This window comes from Cnephaeus nilssonii, assembly GCF_951640355.1.
Source record: "Cnephaeus nilssonii genome assembly, chromosome: 1".
NCBI lineage: Eukaryota > Metazoa > Chordata > Mammalia > Chiroptera > Vespertilionidae > Cnephaeus > Cnephaeus nilssonii.
In genome coordinates, this window is record NC_137072.1 from 35,640,761 (window position 1) to 35,656,344 (window position 15,584).

A 15,584-nucleotide genomic window follows, 5' to 3' on the forward strand; every position below is an offset into this window, starting at 1 on the left:
TCTAGGAGAAAGAAAAGTGACCCCAAGGGAAGAGAAAGGAAACGCTCACTTAAGTAGGAAAATAAAATTCTGAGAGGAGCGAGAGAGGACTGGTATCATGCTGAGTTTCAATAAAGTTTTGTTGTTGTTTTTTTATCACTTGGGTAGAATTCTTTTTACCTCAGCAAAATTTAACAACTTTAATTGTGATGAGATGTATAGACAAGCTATACTAAGAAGGACAAAAGAGTGGGGAGGGAGGAGAAATGTTTCTGCAGATGTTGACCAAATGCAGATGTTTAACGGGGCTTCTAAACGGAGGTCTTCTTCATGCCTTGAGGAGTTATTTTCCCTACGATTTTCTCTGCATCAAACATGAACTCGTCCTATTTTATAACCCGTGGCCATTGCTTACTACCCCTACTCCTTGCCTTTTAAAGGAATGAAAACTGAGAGCAGCACCTAGAAGGGTGAGATTTGTTAGAAAAAGAAGCCAAGTGGACTCCTCCTGCTGCTATCTATTCTGTATCTCCCCGGACTGGACCATACTGCTAATGTTTTGGTTCACAGTAGCTCAGGGGACTGTGGATAGTGTAGACGTGGCACAGGAAGGGAGACCTTTCTGAAAACATGGGAACAGTTATGTTGGTCAATGCCCATGTTCTCTTACTCTCTCCTCCCTTCATCCATGTTTCTAATACAAATCTACTTCTCCCAGTTATATTGCTGGATCAGTAGTATCCCCACAGTTCCACAGTTAAAAAATACATAAACTGAAAATTGGAAAAATTCCAATTTCCTTGTCCCCTGCTCACATGTGGAAAGAGGTAGACACACAAAACAGGTCTATCTCTCAGACAAGTGAACCGTGCTGGTTAGTTAAAGAACATCGATAAGGTCTGTTGTCTCTGCGGAGGCTCTGGGAAGGCTGAAGGAAGACACACGAAGAAGGAAGGAAAGGCAGTTTAGTAAGCTGAGCAAGAAAGCAAATGGCTCCACCGACCACCAGATCCCCAAGGAAACCCATGACAGTATCTGGAATTTTCTGTTGATGGTACTATTCCAGAGAAGAAGAAGGAATATCAAACCATTTTAAAACCATTCTGACCATTCCATGTGCTCCAAGGTAGTTCAGAAAGCTAGACCCAGGGCTGAGTCTGATGAGAGGATTGGACCAGGCTGTAACTCCCTCTTCACTTTCCGCTGTGTCTGACCACAGGGCTGCTCTTCACCTATTGTGGTGAAGTTCGCTGACACTCAGAAGGACAAAGAGCAAAGACGCCTCCAACAGCAGCTGGCGCAGCAGATGCAACAGCTCAACACTGCCACCTGGGGGAACCTGACGGGTCTGGGCGGACTCACCCCACAGTACCTAGCGGTAAGTGCCGGAGGCCAGTCAGTGCGTGGTCCCCAGGAGAGAGGGGAACATGCCCACTGTACCTCTTACAACCTACTTGTCCCCTGAGTGTGCTAAAGAATTCATTTGGGGGACACTTTGAATCTCAGGGAATTATTGAACTCAGCAGTGATGCAGGATATTTTTCCAAGTTAGATGGATTAGCATAAGCACATGATTAATTTAATTCTTGACTGATATAGACTGAGCAAAGTCCCACAAGGCTAAATTTCTAACCCGTTTTAAAGACGTCATAAAATTCCGCTGGATAGACTGTTGTTAAGGAAACTGAGGCAGCTGTGGATGGAGTGCTCACAGCCTCAGAGGTTCATCTGTTCCATGTCAGGACCTCAACTGGAATCCCCGTGGAACTTTCCTTCAGAGACCCTGGGGCTCCCCAGTACACCCCCGTTGACTAGACCAAATATTTCTTACTTTATCTATTAGATACCAAAAAATTAGATTCTATTTCAGGCCACATCGACCCAATTCTTTCAGTCATCCCTCACATTTCGTTGTTTCTAAGCTTTCACTTTCTTGGTTTTCCCATTTCACTCTGTCAGTGTCTTTGTTAAATATCATCACCAGAAGTTAAGACAATTCCCCTGGTGAGACCTAAATAGCACAGGGCAGTGGCTGTTAGCATGGACTCTAAAATCTCTTAATGTAGCTCGAGAGTGGCATTTGTCGTAACACGGAAGGCAGCTAATACGCCTCTAAGTTTTTATTTATCTTTGCTTGAACTGCTGCCAAACCATGTTACCCTACTCCATTGTTCTGTTTTGGGACCTAAATGCTGGTCTCCTCATTTATTAATAGAATTTCATGTTGTGAGATAGGGCCTTTTTCTCAGCCTCTGTCATTGTGTGTGTATGTGTGTGTTCGTCTGTGCGCTAGCTCTGTCATTGGACCTAACTGTCCCTCTCAAGATGGTGTCATCCACTAGACTGACTTGATCGCAGAACCTGTACTGCTCTGCCAAACAGTCCTCCCTGGGCCCTGACAGGTCAGACCAATTGTCTGTAGAGGAGAGAAAAGAGAGACTCAAACGGGTAACATCACTTGCCCCAGGATTGTGCTGCTGCTGGCCCCAGGGATGCGCCCCTCTGTGTATTCCCTCTGTGTGTTCCCTCTGTGTGTTCCCTCCGTGTGTTCCCTCTGTGTGTTCCCTCCGTGTGTTCCCTCCGTGTGTTCCCTCTGTGTGTTCCCTCCGTGTGTTCCCTCCGTGTGTTCCCTCCGTGTGTCCCCTCCATGTGTTCCCTCCGTGTGTTCCTTCCGTGTGTTCCCTCTGTGTGTTCCCTCTGTGTGTTCTCTCCGTTTGCCATGTTGCTTCTCAGAGAAGAGACATGGATCCTATGCCTTTATTCCCCAACGCCTGCCCAGTGCCCACTGGGTCCTGCACATAATAGCTTCTAGTGCGTGTTTGATTAATAAAGGAGGAGCCAGCTTCTCCGGTCTTCATCTGAGTCCTCACGAAAGCCACTGACCGAATTTGCTGTCATTTTCAGGCCATTGCTCCACGAAGGCACGTGGGAGGTTTTGCCAGGTGTCCTGCTAAAATCTATACGGGACCTGCCATGTCTTCTGCTCCTATCAGTGTAGAAATGTCATGAAAAAAATAAATGAGTCTGACTTAATAATTTGTTTTTCACAAACTTGTGCTTCTCAGATGTTCACAGACCATCTGTTCAGTGGTGTATACAAGAATTTTTATCAGAGATTGAAGTCAAGCTCACCTTGTCATGGTTTCTAAGAATCCAGCTTCCCACTCCACCGTTTCCAAAAACCAAGGCACATGTGCCAGTCTTTGGTCCCCAGCACAGCTCCATGCCCCACGGCGTACAGAATGCCGAAACAAGTCTCTGGCTGTTTCTTGGGTCACAAATGCAAGTGATTTCTGTACCCTGGAAGAGAATTAGCCCCATTCTCATGTCTAACACACATTTCTGTACACTCCTTACTATGCTTTCTCCTACTCTGAATCGCAAGTCCATGTCTGCAAGGGCCCGTGGCCTGTGAGGCATTCCCTGCCTCTGTGTTGAGGGGTGGATTCTGAGCCCAACTCACCAGAGAGTGGTTTTCGTGGAAAGAGCCCTCAGCAGTAGTTTCATGACACTCCAGCCTGAGCCTGCTTACCTCAGTAGGCTCTCTTAATTCCTCAAAATATCTTCAAAGTGTATTTAATTTTACTTTAATTTTTTTAAAAACCTAATAGGAGGAGTAAGGGGTTGCAATCACAAGAGAATGAAAAACCCAAGTAATCAAACCAAAGTAAGGGACTTTTCTATTAAAATGGATGATCCCTGGCTTCTCCCTCTTCCTCCCTCTCTTTGTGTGTGTCTGTTTCTCTCTCTTTCTTTCTTTCTTTCTGTGATGCCTAGGCAGTACACCGGGGTGAGCAAAAGTAGGCTAGATTACCAGCCATCGTTGCCTAAAAGATAAATCATAACTAAGATAAGAAATAATGATAAGACAAATAAATACAATAACTGATAAATTAATGATAATACAAGAATAAACTATTTCGTGTACTCACAACTATAAGCCTACTTTTGCCCACCCCTGGGCAAAAGTAGGATGAGAGTCAAGAAGGATGAGAGAACGTTAGAGACATTTTTCTGGTAACGGTTAAAGTTAATCCCTGTGATATCATTGTCACTAATAGTAAATCTTTGGTTTAATTAGCCACTGATACTCTGCTCGGTGCTTTCAAGTGAACTGATACATGTCTATTTTTGAGTCATATTTATCATGGTGTTTTGTTCTTATTGAACCGAAGGAATGGTGGTCTCCTACATTTTGTTTCGCAGAGCTCCAAATAAATTCTGAAAGCTCTCTTTTAGATAGTGAATCCATCTCTTCCTCCAAAGCACATAACAACTTTTCAATAATAAATTTGGTGTGAATCTCTGCTTTTTTGTGTTCATGTACATTTTGAGTAGTGGAGGAAACTATGTGCTTATCCCTGTATACAAACTGTGTCTCTATTGATCAACCTTAACAGAAAGAGAATATCAATACATTTAGTCAAATACTTAGTATAGCACCTGAGTGTTAACCTATAATTCAAGTCAATTGGGCCAATAAAAGAGCATTTTAGGGCATCAGCCACATGCCTTTATCTTGTGGCAGCCACTGATTCCACGTGGGGAAAAGGTGACGCTGACTTCATTGTAATGCAAAGCGCAGCCTCACCAGATGGTTCCAAGTTCTGACAAGCAGCATGCTTCTCACTGCAGTGAAGACCCTGTTAAAATGGACTGTCTTGGTCATGTAGTCGTGGCTGTGAAGAGATACGTTATGTCTGTAGTTATCATGATGATTTCTCTGTTGGCCCAGGAATCAGTGGCTCCGTGTGCATCTAATGAAGGATGAAGGGAACAGAGCTGTGAAGGGACGTGGAAGGGACCGAGGCACGGACCCTGATTGACAGGACTTACAGTAACAACCAGGCTGCCGAGAGAGCGCGTTAGTCATGCCACGTTGGCTTCAATAGATTGAACACCTGGTTGTTAAAAAGAGTAAATTGATTAATTGTTTTAAGGCAGCAGTGTTATTGAGTTTCCCCAGTGTCTGTGTTTCTTAATAGAGATCAGACAGTGCTATGGATTTACAGCCCCCACTCTGGGAACCTTCAGTCCATTAAGAGACAGCAGCAACCAGCTGTATAAACGTAACAGAAATGGGACGTGTTAGTGTAGTTTGGAAGGTGGTGGCCCTCACCTCGGCGCTTATTAACGGTTGCGTCTCCCTCCGTTCGTTCGCAGCTCCTGCAGCAGGCCACCTCCTCCAGCAACCTGGGCGCCTTCAGCGGCATTCAGCAGATGGCGGGTGAGTGGTGAACCATGCCTTCCCTCTAACTGTGCTGTTGTCTGAATCGAGGGGGTTCAGAGGGCAAAGGAAAGCAGCGGGGACAAAGAAGAACAAAAGCAATTACAGCCCTCTTCGCTCTCGGTTGGGGTGTTAAAATTAGACTAGCTGTGGGAAAGTTGCCCTCCTGCCTCTGGCATTTCCAGCAGTTGTAACGTGGGGGCACAGAGCGTTCCTGCATAGTACACCCGTTGTCTTATTTTTAAAATTGGGATTGGTTACTGGGGAATTTCCAGCAAGATTCTTGTATCCAGGGCAGCCAAAATGATTAACGTCCTTCTAAAATTTTAGTAATAGGCGCTCAATAAAAGCAGTCTGACCTCCATAATGAAAGCCTGGACTGCAGGCCTGTCTCTGTAATGGTCTGCAGTCCCCTGACGGCCACAGACAATTAACAGGGTGCCTTTTCCACTGTAGTCCCCCAGTTGACAGAATTGGGCATCAGACGCTTTTATGTGAAAGCATAATCTTTGTTCTTGAGGAAAACCAAAGTGTGGCAGGATTTGAAAGCCAGTGCGCGAAGGGTTGCTTTTTCTAATGAGCTGTGTCAGTGGTGAGGAGGTGCAGTGACGAGTGACGGGTCACTCCTGCTGTGTCACCTTCAGGCTGGTCCCCTAACTTCCCACAGGGCGGGGAAGGCCGCTTGTGCAAGAAATCTGAACACAGGTGCCAGTAACCTGCTGCGGGGAACAGCGAGAGCGCTTTTTCCTCGTTTCTTTCCAGAGAGGTGGGGAGCGAGGGCAAGGAGAAGAACAGGTTTTTGGCCCATTAAAATCAGGCAGTTTGTTTTAATCAAGGACACCCTGAGTCAATGTGCAGAATAAAAGCCAGATTTCTTAATCTGCCACGATGAAAACTCCTTTTTTCTCTCTCTCTCTCTTTTTTTCTTTCCAAATACATACCCTTGGTTTTTTTCTTGTTTCACTTTGAATGGATCTGGAAACACTTTCCATGAGCGTACACAGGTTTCCCCTCATGTGTGCTGTGATCACCAGCCCAGCCTTTCATTGCGGCCTCACGGGCTAATGATAGCTTGTCTGACGGGACAGATTGGCCCACAGTAAACATAATGCAGAATTAGTCACTGGGCTCTCAATCTACTGGCACTGCCAGCTTGTTCTGTTGTAATTACAGCTTTTGGATTATTGGGGGAAAATGTATGTTCAAATGATAAGTAGTTAAATCATTCATCAGTATCTTTATGAATACAGTTTGGGAGGCTGGCCTTGAAGCTAAGAATCATATCGAATGGTTCATTTATTTTTAGTTCTGTGAAGGGAATTGGAGTGACATAAGTAAACTATTCAGGAAGTTTTCTATGTTTTAAAAAGAGAAAACCTCCAGATTGCAAGCGCTAAAGGAAATGCTAAGGTTTGTCACACTTTCCACCAATGCTAGGTTTGTTTTTCTTCTCATAGAAAATACGGCTGCACCTAGATCCACAGTTAGGTTCCTGGCTTTGAGGAAGCCTCAGGCTGCTGCCAAGCACACTTCCCGGGCGGGCGGGCGGGCGGACAGAGCACCCTCACTTGCTAGCTGTGTGCTTTTTTGGCTCGCCAGCCACAGGTCAGGATGGAGTTCACGTGCTTTAGCGTGCTCATTTACAAACAGGTGTCTGGGAGTCACCTTAGAAGGTGCTTGGATCGGATGGCTAATTTGGGGCACTCTGTAAATGCACTGGGCTTCCCCAAATGCCCCGTTCTTGAACCTTCAATATATATGAAGTTCAGCACCCTGTGTCTGCACAGGCCGGGAAATCAAACGCTGACAGTCCATGGGGACCACTGCCTTGAATAGAGTGTTAAGGATGTAGATGTCAAGGCTGTCTGCTGCGCGAGTCTTCTCTAAAGGGTGCCCTTCATTCATAAGCATAATTGTGTCATGGTCCTAATCGTTTGAAGCATTGTGGTTTGGGGTATTTTGTTTTTTTCAATAAGGTGAAGGTCAATGGCCTGCTGCTCTTTCGTCTTCTGCCAGAAGTAGGGCTTCCTTTTTGTCTTTGCCAGTCACCTCACCCAGTGTTATAAAGTGACCTGTGATAGAGGCCACTTTCTAGAGAAAGCCTCCCCAACTCGCCAGATGTGGGAGGGGTGCCTCTCTCTCTTGTGCCCCTGACCCCTGACCACCTCCCCTTCCTCCCTCACCTCTCTGCCACACCTGAATCATCAGTGCTCCGAGAGGCCGTGGCCCGGGCCGACGGACTCAGCCCTCACTCCTCCAAGACGTGCTCACAACTACTTTTGAGCAAATAAATTTATAAACCGACAAACTCAAATTTATGTTTTGGATACATTCCCAATGGCGCTTAAGTTAAAAGCTTTCTTAATTAAGAAGTTTGGTGTTAGCCTTACGTCTAAGGACCCCCCCTCCCCCCCCCAAAAAAAAACACACCACATTATATAAACTAAGGACAGTATGTTCACAGGTAAGTTGTTGTCGAGGATTGAATTAGAGAGTTCGTACAACATCACACATGTTATGGTGCAGATGGTCTGAAACACACATGGGAGGAGGGCTGTGAAGACACACGGAAGTCATGGGTCCCAGACCCCACTGAGGTTAAAATGCTCGTAGAGTGGTTGAGATTGTGGCACAGTGCCAGGGGCACCTGCACAGTTCGGATGCCATTTGTGTGTCTTCAGTGCCGTTCATGAACTCCACCTGTAACGTTCGATCACTCCTGAATGGAACGCTCACCAAAGAGAGTGAAATATCATCGCGGAAACCAGTAGTATGTGGCTGTGGACCACTCTCAGGCATGGCGGTGTGAATGTCTCATTTAAGTGAGTAAAACACTCGCTGGAGGAGAAAAATGAAGTAAATCTAAAAACAAGAAGCAGAAAAAGAAATTTTAGATGAGAAGTTACTAATAGTTGCATTATTAAAAGTGAAGGAGACATCAGCTATACTTTTTTATCAAACTAAAAGTAACTGTAAACATGTTCCATGATTTTATTAAAGGATATCTTTATTAAACATGGATTTTAAAAGCAGAAAGGAGATTGGGATGAAATCTTAGTAAACTGAATGCTTTTATGGTACTTTTTGTGCATCTTTGAAGTTGATTTTCCCTCTCAAAACTTCTAGTAAAAAAAACTTATCCATTTTTCCACTCAGTTATTTGTTGTATGAATTTCTGAAATCTCCGAAACTTGGGTCTGAGTTTGGGCTCAGAGTCTGGATTTTTCCTGAAGAAGAAGGAACAAAGGAAAAGTGGCTTAAGGTCATTAATTCCTTTTAACAAAAGAGGATTGTTAGAAAAACAAGAGTAGTATTTTACAACTTTGTTTTTAACAGAGCTCCTTGAAATAACCATGCCCTTTATCCTCACGGCATGCCCAGGACAAAAGCAACCCTTTGTTACTACATTGAAGTTGGGGAAACTGAAGTAGGAAGAGGTTAAATAAGTTATGTGAGGCCATAGCACCAGTAAGGGCATAAAATGGGCTAGGGTACAGAATCCCCAAGTATCCAACAACTTTATGAGGTAGGGACTGCTAGTGTCCCATTTCACAGGTGGGGCAACTGAGGCTTAGAGAGGTGGAGAAGAAACTTGCCCAAAGTTACTTCGCAAGTAAGTGGCTGATCCACATTTGACATCCATTGTAACCTGATCCTGAAACCTGAACTCTCTGTTGCCCCCAGCTTGGGAAGCAGGGCTCAGAGTCTCAGCAAATGCAGGTGTGCTTGCACAGGTACAGCTGCAGTGACTCCCTACACCCAGGGTTTAGCAGGCCAAGTAACACACAGGGGCAAGCTGTAGATAAATAATACAGCGAGGGCCCCAAATCTGCTCAAAAAGAAGCAATCCAGAGACAGGAAACGTGTCTCCCTCCATTCTGAACCACATTTCAAGTGTGTAAGTGTGGTCTGCTTTTGTCAGGGGAATTTGTTTTCTAGGGTGAGGAATTGTTACTAGAAAATTATAGAGATTCTGAAGCAATCAGTGGCTGAAGAGTTATCTTTTTTGTTGTTTTTATTGATTTGAGAGAGAGAGGGGAAGGGAGAGGAAGAAAGAGAAACATCAATCAGCAGCCTCCTGCATGCCTCCTACTGGGATCCAAGCCTACAGCCTGGGCATGTGTCCTGACCGGGCATTAAACCGTTGACCTCTTGGCGCACTGGACCGTGCCCAACCAATGGAGTCACACTGGCCAGGGCAAAGAATAAGTATCCTTTGATAAACAAGAGAAAGCTTTCACTTTACTTCTGACATTCAGTAAAGCTGTTAGTTGTTCCGTTTCAGAAGATCTAGTCTACGTTTTAAAAGTAAGAATAAAATTATAGAGTGCAAGTATTTGCTTCAAACAACAAGGCGATGCTTTTCATCAGTTTGAGGCCCATTCCCAGAGAAGACTGTCTTAGAATATCTGTGGTGAGTGGAAAGAGGAAAGGTGTTTAAAAAACTGTACCGTAGGCTGAGAACCTGACACTGGAGATCCTGCCCAGGTGTGAGGTGTGCATCCCCATCCCGGACCCACAAGGGTTCCCATTCATCCCAAGGCCGGTCCCCCACCCTCCACCACAGACACTTCCTGCGAATGTGCTAATGGGCCTTATGAGAACCTTTTATAACCACCCATCTGTCACTTTCTAACAGACCTGATTGGCAAGCACTTGTAACAACTGACATCTGTTCTCGCTTATTGATATGCAGATTTATGGTAATTGCCATGAACAATAAGACACAAAATTACCTAAGGTGAACATTAAATTAAATTTTCATGCCCTCTCCTTATAATTTCTTTTTAAATCTTAAGTTTCGAGTGGGCATATTTGCACATCTGTTTTCCACACCATTTCTTCCCTTTGAGAAGGACCTTCTTTTCCCCAGTCTGAGTGAAGCGGGGAATCCCTGTATTCCCAACTTTTTTTTTTTTTTCTGCCATCTTGATCTTGGCACACTATTGGATTTCATAAAACTTATGTAAATGCATTGCATTTCTAGTCACCCAGATCATCGCCCCTGTTTTGAGGGGTGTCCATCCAAGCAGAGTTCTTCATGAGGTTCACAGTTGTGGGTTTCTTCTTAGAAATGAGCCCTGTGCCCAATCAGACGCGGCTTTCCCGGTATGCCGCCCTCTGCTCTCGTCTGCTGCCCTTTCTGGATCATCGTATGGCAGCAGCACGGGAGCAGCGAGAAAGGGAAAGGGGGACTAGGCGGGTGGAGAGGGCAGGACCCAGGAGGTGCCTGTGAAAGGAGCTGAGACAGAGGAAGGATGCGCTCCGACTCCCCCAAAGAAAAAAAAAAAGACGTAAAAGCCCAACCGGCCTGGCTCAGTGTTTGAGCATCAACCTCTGAACCAGGAGGTCACAGTTTGATTCCCCGTCAGGGCCCATGCCTGGGTTGTGGGCTCCATCCCCAGTGTGGGGCGTGCAGGAGGCAGCCGATCAGTGAGTCTCTCTCATCATTGATGTTTCTATCTCCCTCTCCCTGCCTCTCTGAAATCAATAAAAAAATATTTTTAAAAAATAAAGAGATGAAAAGAACCAGAGATGTGAATTGGAAGTGAGCAGAAGCAGAAACCCCCGTTAGTAGGGCCCTGGGGCCTCAGTGCTGGCCCAGCGCAGAGGTAAAGGACAGAGGCCTCACTCCAGCCGGGAGCAGGTGGTCTGGGGCGGGTGACGCCTGGAGAGACAGATGCAGTCAGTGCGCCAGCAAGTCTGGTGCAGTGAAGGAGGCAGAGAGAGGAGCTGCAGGCAGGTCCCCACGGGCTTTCCAAGCTGCTTTCTGAGTTTCTGGAAGCAGCATGGCCCCCAAGCCCCCTTCCTAAGTGGGAAGTCCGCACCGTGGATGAGGGCTCCTCGTTGTGACCGGCAGGAAGAGCCAAAACCACAGTCCCCAAGGACACGTGCTGTAGGCAGGGTGGGCCCCGTCTTACCCCCACTTCACAGCCCAGAAGCCCGCGGCACAGACGGTCAAGCAGTTTGCTCAGGGAGGTCGGTTGGCGGGAGGTGCGGCAGAGCCCCGGTGGAAACCCAGGGGTGGGAGAAGGCGGCCTGCTCTCTTCTCGACCAGCCGCGCTGCCTCCAGTAAGGGGCAGTTGTCACGTTGTCACCAGCAGAGAAGCCTGAGCCTTCCAGGCCCTAGGAACTCAGGACAGGGAGACGAAGAGATGCCTCTGCATGGAGACGGAGAAATGTGGGGGCGGGGCCGGAGATGGGGCCCCACCAGCACAGGTGGCAAGGAACCGCCCTGACCACCTCTGGGGTGCTGAGCACGTCTGTCTGGGAGTGCGTGGGGAAGGGGCACCTCGAAACCTGCCGGGGTCGGCCCACCAGGCCCTGAAGGACTAGGATAGAGGACGGGCGTGACCCCTCCCCCTTGAGCGCCTCAGCCGCACGGTGCCTTCCTGTGCTCTGTCTCATCCCCGGCAAACTAGAGACCAGTGAGAAAGAGTTTCTGAGTTCCAGAAACTGACAGCAGGGTTATCCCCCAGCTCCTGGCTCCTCCCTGCTCCAAATACAGCAGTCTCTTTGCGGGCAGGGACTGTCTTGTTTTCTGCTTAATTCTCAGTGCGGTACCCGGGTCTGGCTCATCTGGTCACTCCGTAACAGATGGACAGATGAATGGCTGGATGCATGGGCAGACGGATGGGTGGGTGGGTGAGTGGGTGGACCCATGGATGGACAGACAGGTATATAGATGGGCAGGCACATACATGTGCTGCCCTCTGCTGGTCCTCTCCATCTAACCCTTCCCTTCCTCTCCCCCTAATCCCTCAGGCGGTAGGGATCATTGCGGCCTCTCCTTTCCACGCACCATCTCTGCTTCAGCCCATATTTTCTTCCTTTCTACGCGATTGTTGAACAGAGTGCCCTCCCCCCCGCCCCCGCTGTGTGGTGCTCTTCCAGAGCCAAAATCCCCCCAGCTGAAGCAGGGGTGGGGAAGTACGGGAGGGAATGCAGAGGGCCCCCCCCCCCGAGGGGCACACAGGGCCTGGCCAGGCTCCCGAGCGGAGAGGACAGTGGGTAGCGCAGCTGAGTGGTGTGGCCAGGCTCCAGGACCTCTAAGGAGCGTTAGTGGTGAGATGAAGGATACACTTGCTCTACTAAATATTTGTAGAACGGAATAACTAACGAGGGAAACAGTCAATACTTGATGCATTGTCAATACTGACAAGCAGCAAAACTGGAGAAAGCTAAGAACTTGGATGGGTCTATGGACAGTACTGTTCATTACTCTGTCCACTCGCCCTACATGGAGTCACCCATCACCTGCTATGTAGACAGTAGTGTGTGTACGCGTGTGTGTGCCTGCATGTTTGTGTATGCATGTGTGCGTAGGTGGACTTGATAATGATTAAGACAACATCTTTCATCTTTGTCCTCAAGGAGCTTGGTATGTAGCTATAAAGGTAAGAAATACACAAAAATAGCATCAAAGTGAGATATGGTGAATGAGTGACACCAGAGTTAAGAACAAGGAGATGAGGGAGTTTGCAGGTAGCACACAGAAAGTGCATGCCTGTGTGAGGTGTGGCTGCAGGGCTGCCCGGATGGGAGGTTCTGCCACCGTTGGCTCTGTGCCCTGTGCCCTGAGCCTCTGACCCAGGCGAGTGGGCTGAGCTCCTTCAAGCTCGGGAGCTCTGCCCTCGGGCACGTGGCTCTTGCCTGGGGCAGGTCGGAGGAGCTATCCCTGAGGAGGACCCTGCAACCTGGGCCCACGAGAGTGGATCTCCGTATCATTAACGGGTGCCAGATGTGCATTGCAGGTTTTCATTTTAGTGCTAAGCCCTCCTCTTGCTGCGCAGCCAGCTGTGAGCAGTGTAGCCTGGTCATCTGGTTTCTATGATTAAAACATTAGAGGGAACATTTGTTGCTGGAGGACCAACAGCGGACAGATGGGTATACACATGTTCCTCACTCCTGGCAGCGGCACTCGAGGCCCGAGCTCTCGTCACACTCAAGTGTGAGGTGCGCTCATGCAGCCTTCAGGAGTCGCCCCTCGCCGGGTCCAGGTGGGTCTGCACCGAAGCCAGGCAGCTCCTGTACTTCCCCCGGTTCCGTTCTCCTGGAGCAAACCTGACAAAAAAGACAGTGCTTTCCCGCCTCCCGCATCCTCATAGCATGACCTGCAGCGCCTTGTCCCGTGGCGGGGCTTGCCAGCAGGTTACACTCTCAGGACTCCAACCTGCGTGTGTCCTGCTTCCCAGAATCCCCAGAACCAAGTGGGTTTTGGAAAACAAGTGTTGGCTCTCCCCCTAAGCCAGTAGAGCTGGGCGTCTCCGGGAAGAAGGTGGAGTTATCAGTTTGAGCAAAATGAGAGCCCGTTTTGCAGCAAAGACATTAAGAACTCTTTTCTGAGTAGCTAAGTCCTGACTGAGGGGTCGGGACAGGGGGGAAGGGGAGCCTGGCAGTCCTGGGCAGAGGCTGCTTAGACTGAAGGCTCCACAGCTGCGGCTTGGGGCCTTGGCAGGTAGGTTGCTAGAACATTCTCTCGCCCCTCGTCATTACCATTGGGGGCTTACATTGAACCAATCACTGTGCTGAGTGATTTGCATTCACCACCTTATATAGTCTTCACAACAACCCTTTGAGGTAACATTTATGGAAGCTGTCACTGGGCCACTCTTTCCAAAGCAGATTAAATTTGCTCAATGGACATGTATTAAGTACCTGTATTTGAGACAGGAAAAGAAGGTAAAAATAAGCTGATTACTTAACTCCAGTATCTTTCTATGGAAAATTCCTGGCTTATAGTTTTACTTGTAAACAGCCCAGGTTGTTGTGAAGGGTTGTTCAATGGGGCTTACATGGAACCAATCACTGTGCTGAGTGATTTGCATTCACCATCTTATATAGTCTTCACAACAACCCTTTGAGGCAAGATACAGTTAATATTACCACTCACTGAACAAGAAACAGAGAGGTTAAGTAATTTGCCCAGAGTCACACAGCAGGTACAAAGGGCAGAGCCAGGAAGCCCTATCAGTTCAACTTCAGAGCAAAAGCTTTTTCCCAGTAAGTTTTCATTTTCTCTCTGATACCGTCTACATGCAGCTATCAAGTTTAGAGACTGAGCGTTTACGCCTCAAACCCCCACCTTGTGCAAGCCCAGACCTCACCTCTTCTCGACAGTTCTCTGGTGGAAAGCCCGGCTGTGGCCAGTGCACACAGAGCATTCTCCACCCGTCTTTTCCGATGATCTCTCCAGCCCTGAACTGATCTGGGAAGGGCCTCCTGGGGTAGGACAGGCAGCACCACAGGGAGGCGACTGGGCTGAGAAGTTAGGGGACACACAAGTCGCCAGGGCTTACATCCCAGGGCTCTGCGGCCATCACCTGCTCGGCAAAGTGGGCCTGCTGCTAACGGTACCTTTCTCTTCCTTTCGCAGGCATGAACGCTTTACAGTTACAGAATCTGGCCACGCTGGCGGCTGCTGCAGCCGCAGCCCAGACCTCAGCCACCACCACCAACGCAAACCCTCTGTCCACCACGAGCAGCGCCCTGGGCGCCCTCACCAGCCCCGGTAAGAGGACGTGAGAAAGGGCACCCACGTGTGCACACACCCGGTGCCACGTGCAGGGTAGGCGTGCCCAGGCAGCCAGGGAACTTACCTGGGCATCGGGGGAACTTGTTTATTTTTGACGAACCAAACTTTTCAATGTGCGTGTGTTTTATTTTCCAACAGAAAAAGGTCTTCTCTGAGAGAATCCACCGTGCTAGTGGTTCTCACACATTCATTTTGTTTCAAAAATGTGCTGTCCACTCAGTCCTCACTAGGTCTCCACCATTATGAAGCACTTCAATCTCTTAGTCATGCTTTCTCTCCTGTCTCTTTTTTCTTTCTTTTCTTTATTTTAGCAGTTTAAGAATTCTCTGTTCAATCTCAAAATCCCTAATCATTGCAGTGTTACATTTCTCACCACCACCATTCTTCTCGTTTGACTTTAAAGTCCACAGTCTAGAGGGACCACCTTTGTTGCTTGTTTATGGTCATGTCTGGGCTGTGTCATTTAAAGTCTTTCCTCACATATATTGATGCCTTATTCAAAAGCAGATGCCATTTTTCTTTCATACAAGCCAGACCTAATGGGGTTGCTTGGAAACCATGATTTGTTTGTTAAGAAATGTTGCGCTGGCTTCTACTCCTCTCTGAATTTTCTAGACCTTGATAAATGACCTCACCTCCTCCTCTGGTGGGTGGAGGAGTTGGCCTGGACAATCTCCAAACTTTCTCTAACTCTGAAAACCTCATGACCCTCCACCGGCTATGCCCAAAAGACTAGCTAAGTGTTGAAAACACTTTTATGTAACAGCACAGGGTTTTCTTTGAGAAAAATAAAAGCTGCAGCACACCGCTGACCAGCTTGCTTAGGGCTTTTGACATCAGGGA

The 15,584-nt window shown here is 47.7% G+C and overlaps 1 protein-coding gene across 18 annotated transcripts in view; it reads left to right on the forward strand.

Moving 5' to 3' along the window:
- CELF2 (CUGBP Elav-like family member 2) overlaps positions 1-15,584 on the forward strand; it is a 546,733-nt gene that overhangs the window by 483,948 nt on the left and 47,201 nt on the right. For all 18 annotated transcript variants that reach the window (XM_079768799.1, XM_079768800.1, XM_079768802.1 and 15 more), the window contains 3 exons: positions 1,199-1,357; positions 5,143-5,206; positions 14,583-14,717. In XM_079768799.1, the coding sequence (XP_079624925.1) occupies positions 1,199-1,357; positions 5,143-5,206; positions 14,583-14,717 (358 nt within the window). The remainder of the gene's footprint in view (positions 1-1,198; positions 1,358-5,142; positions 5,207-14,582; positions 14,718-15,584) is intronic.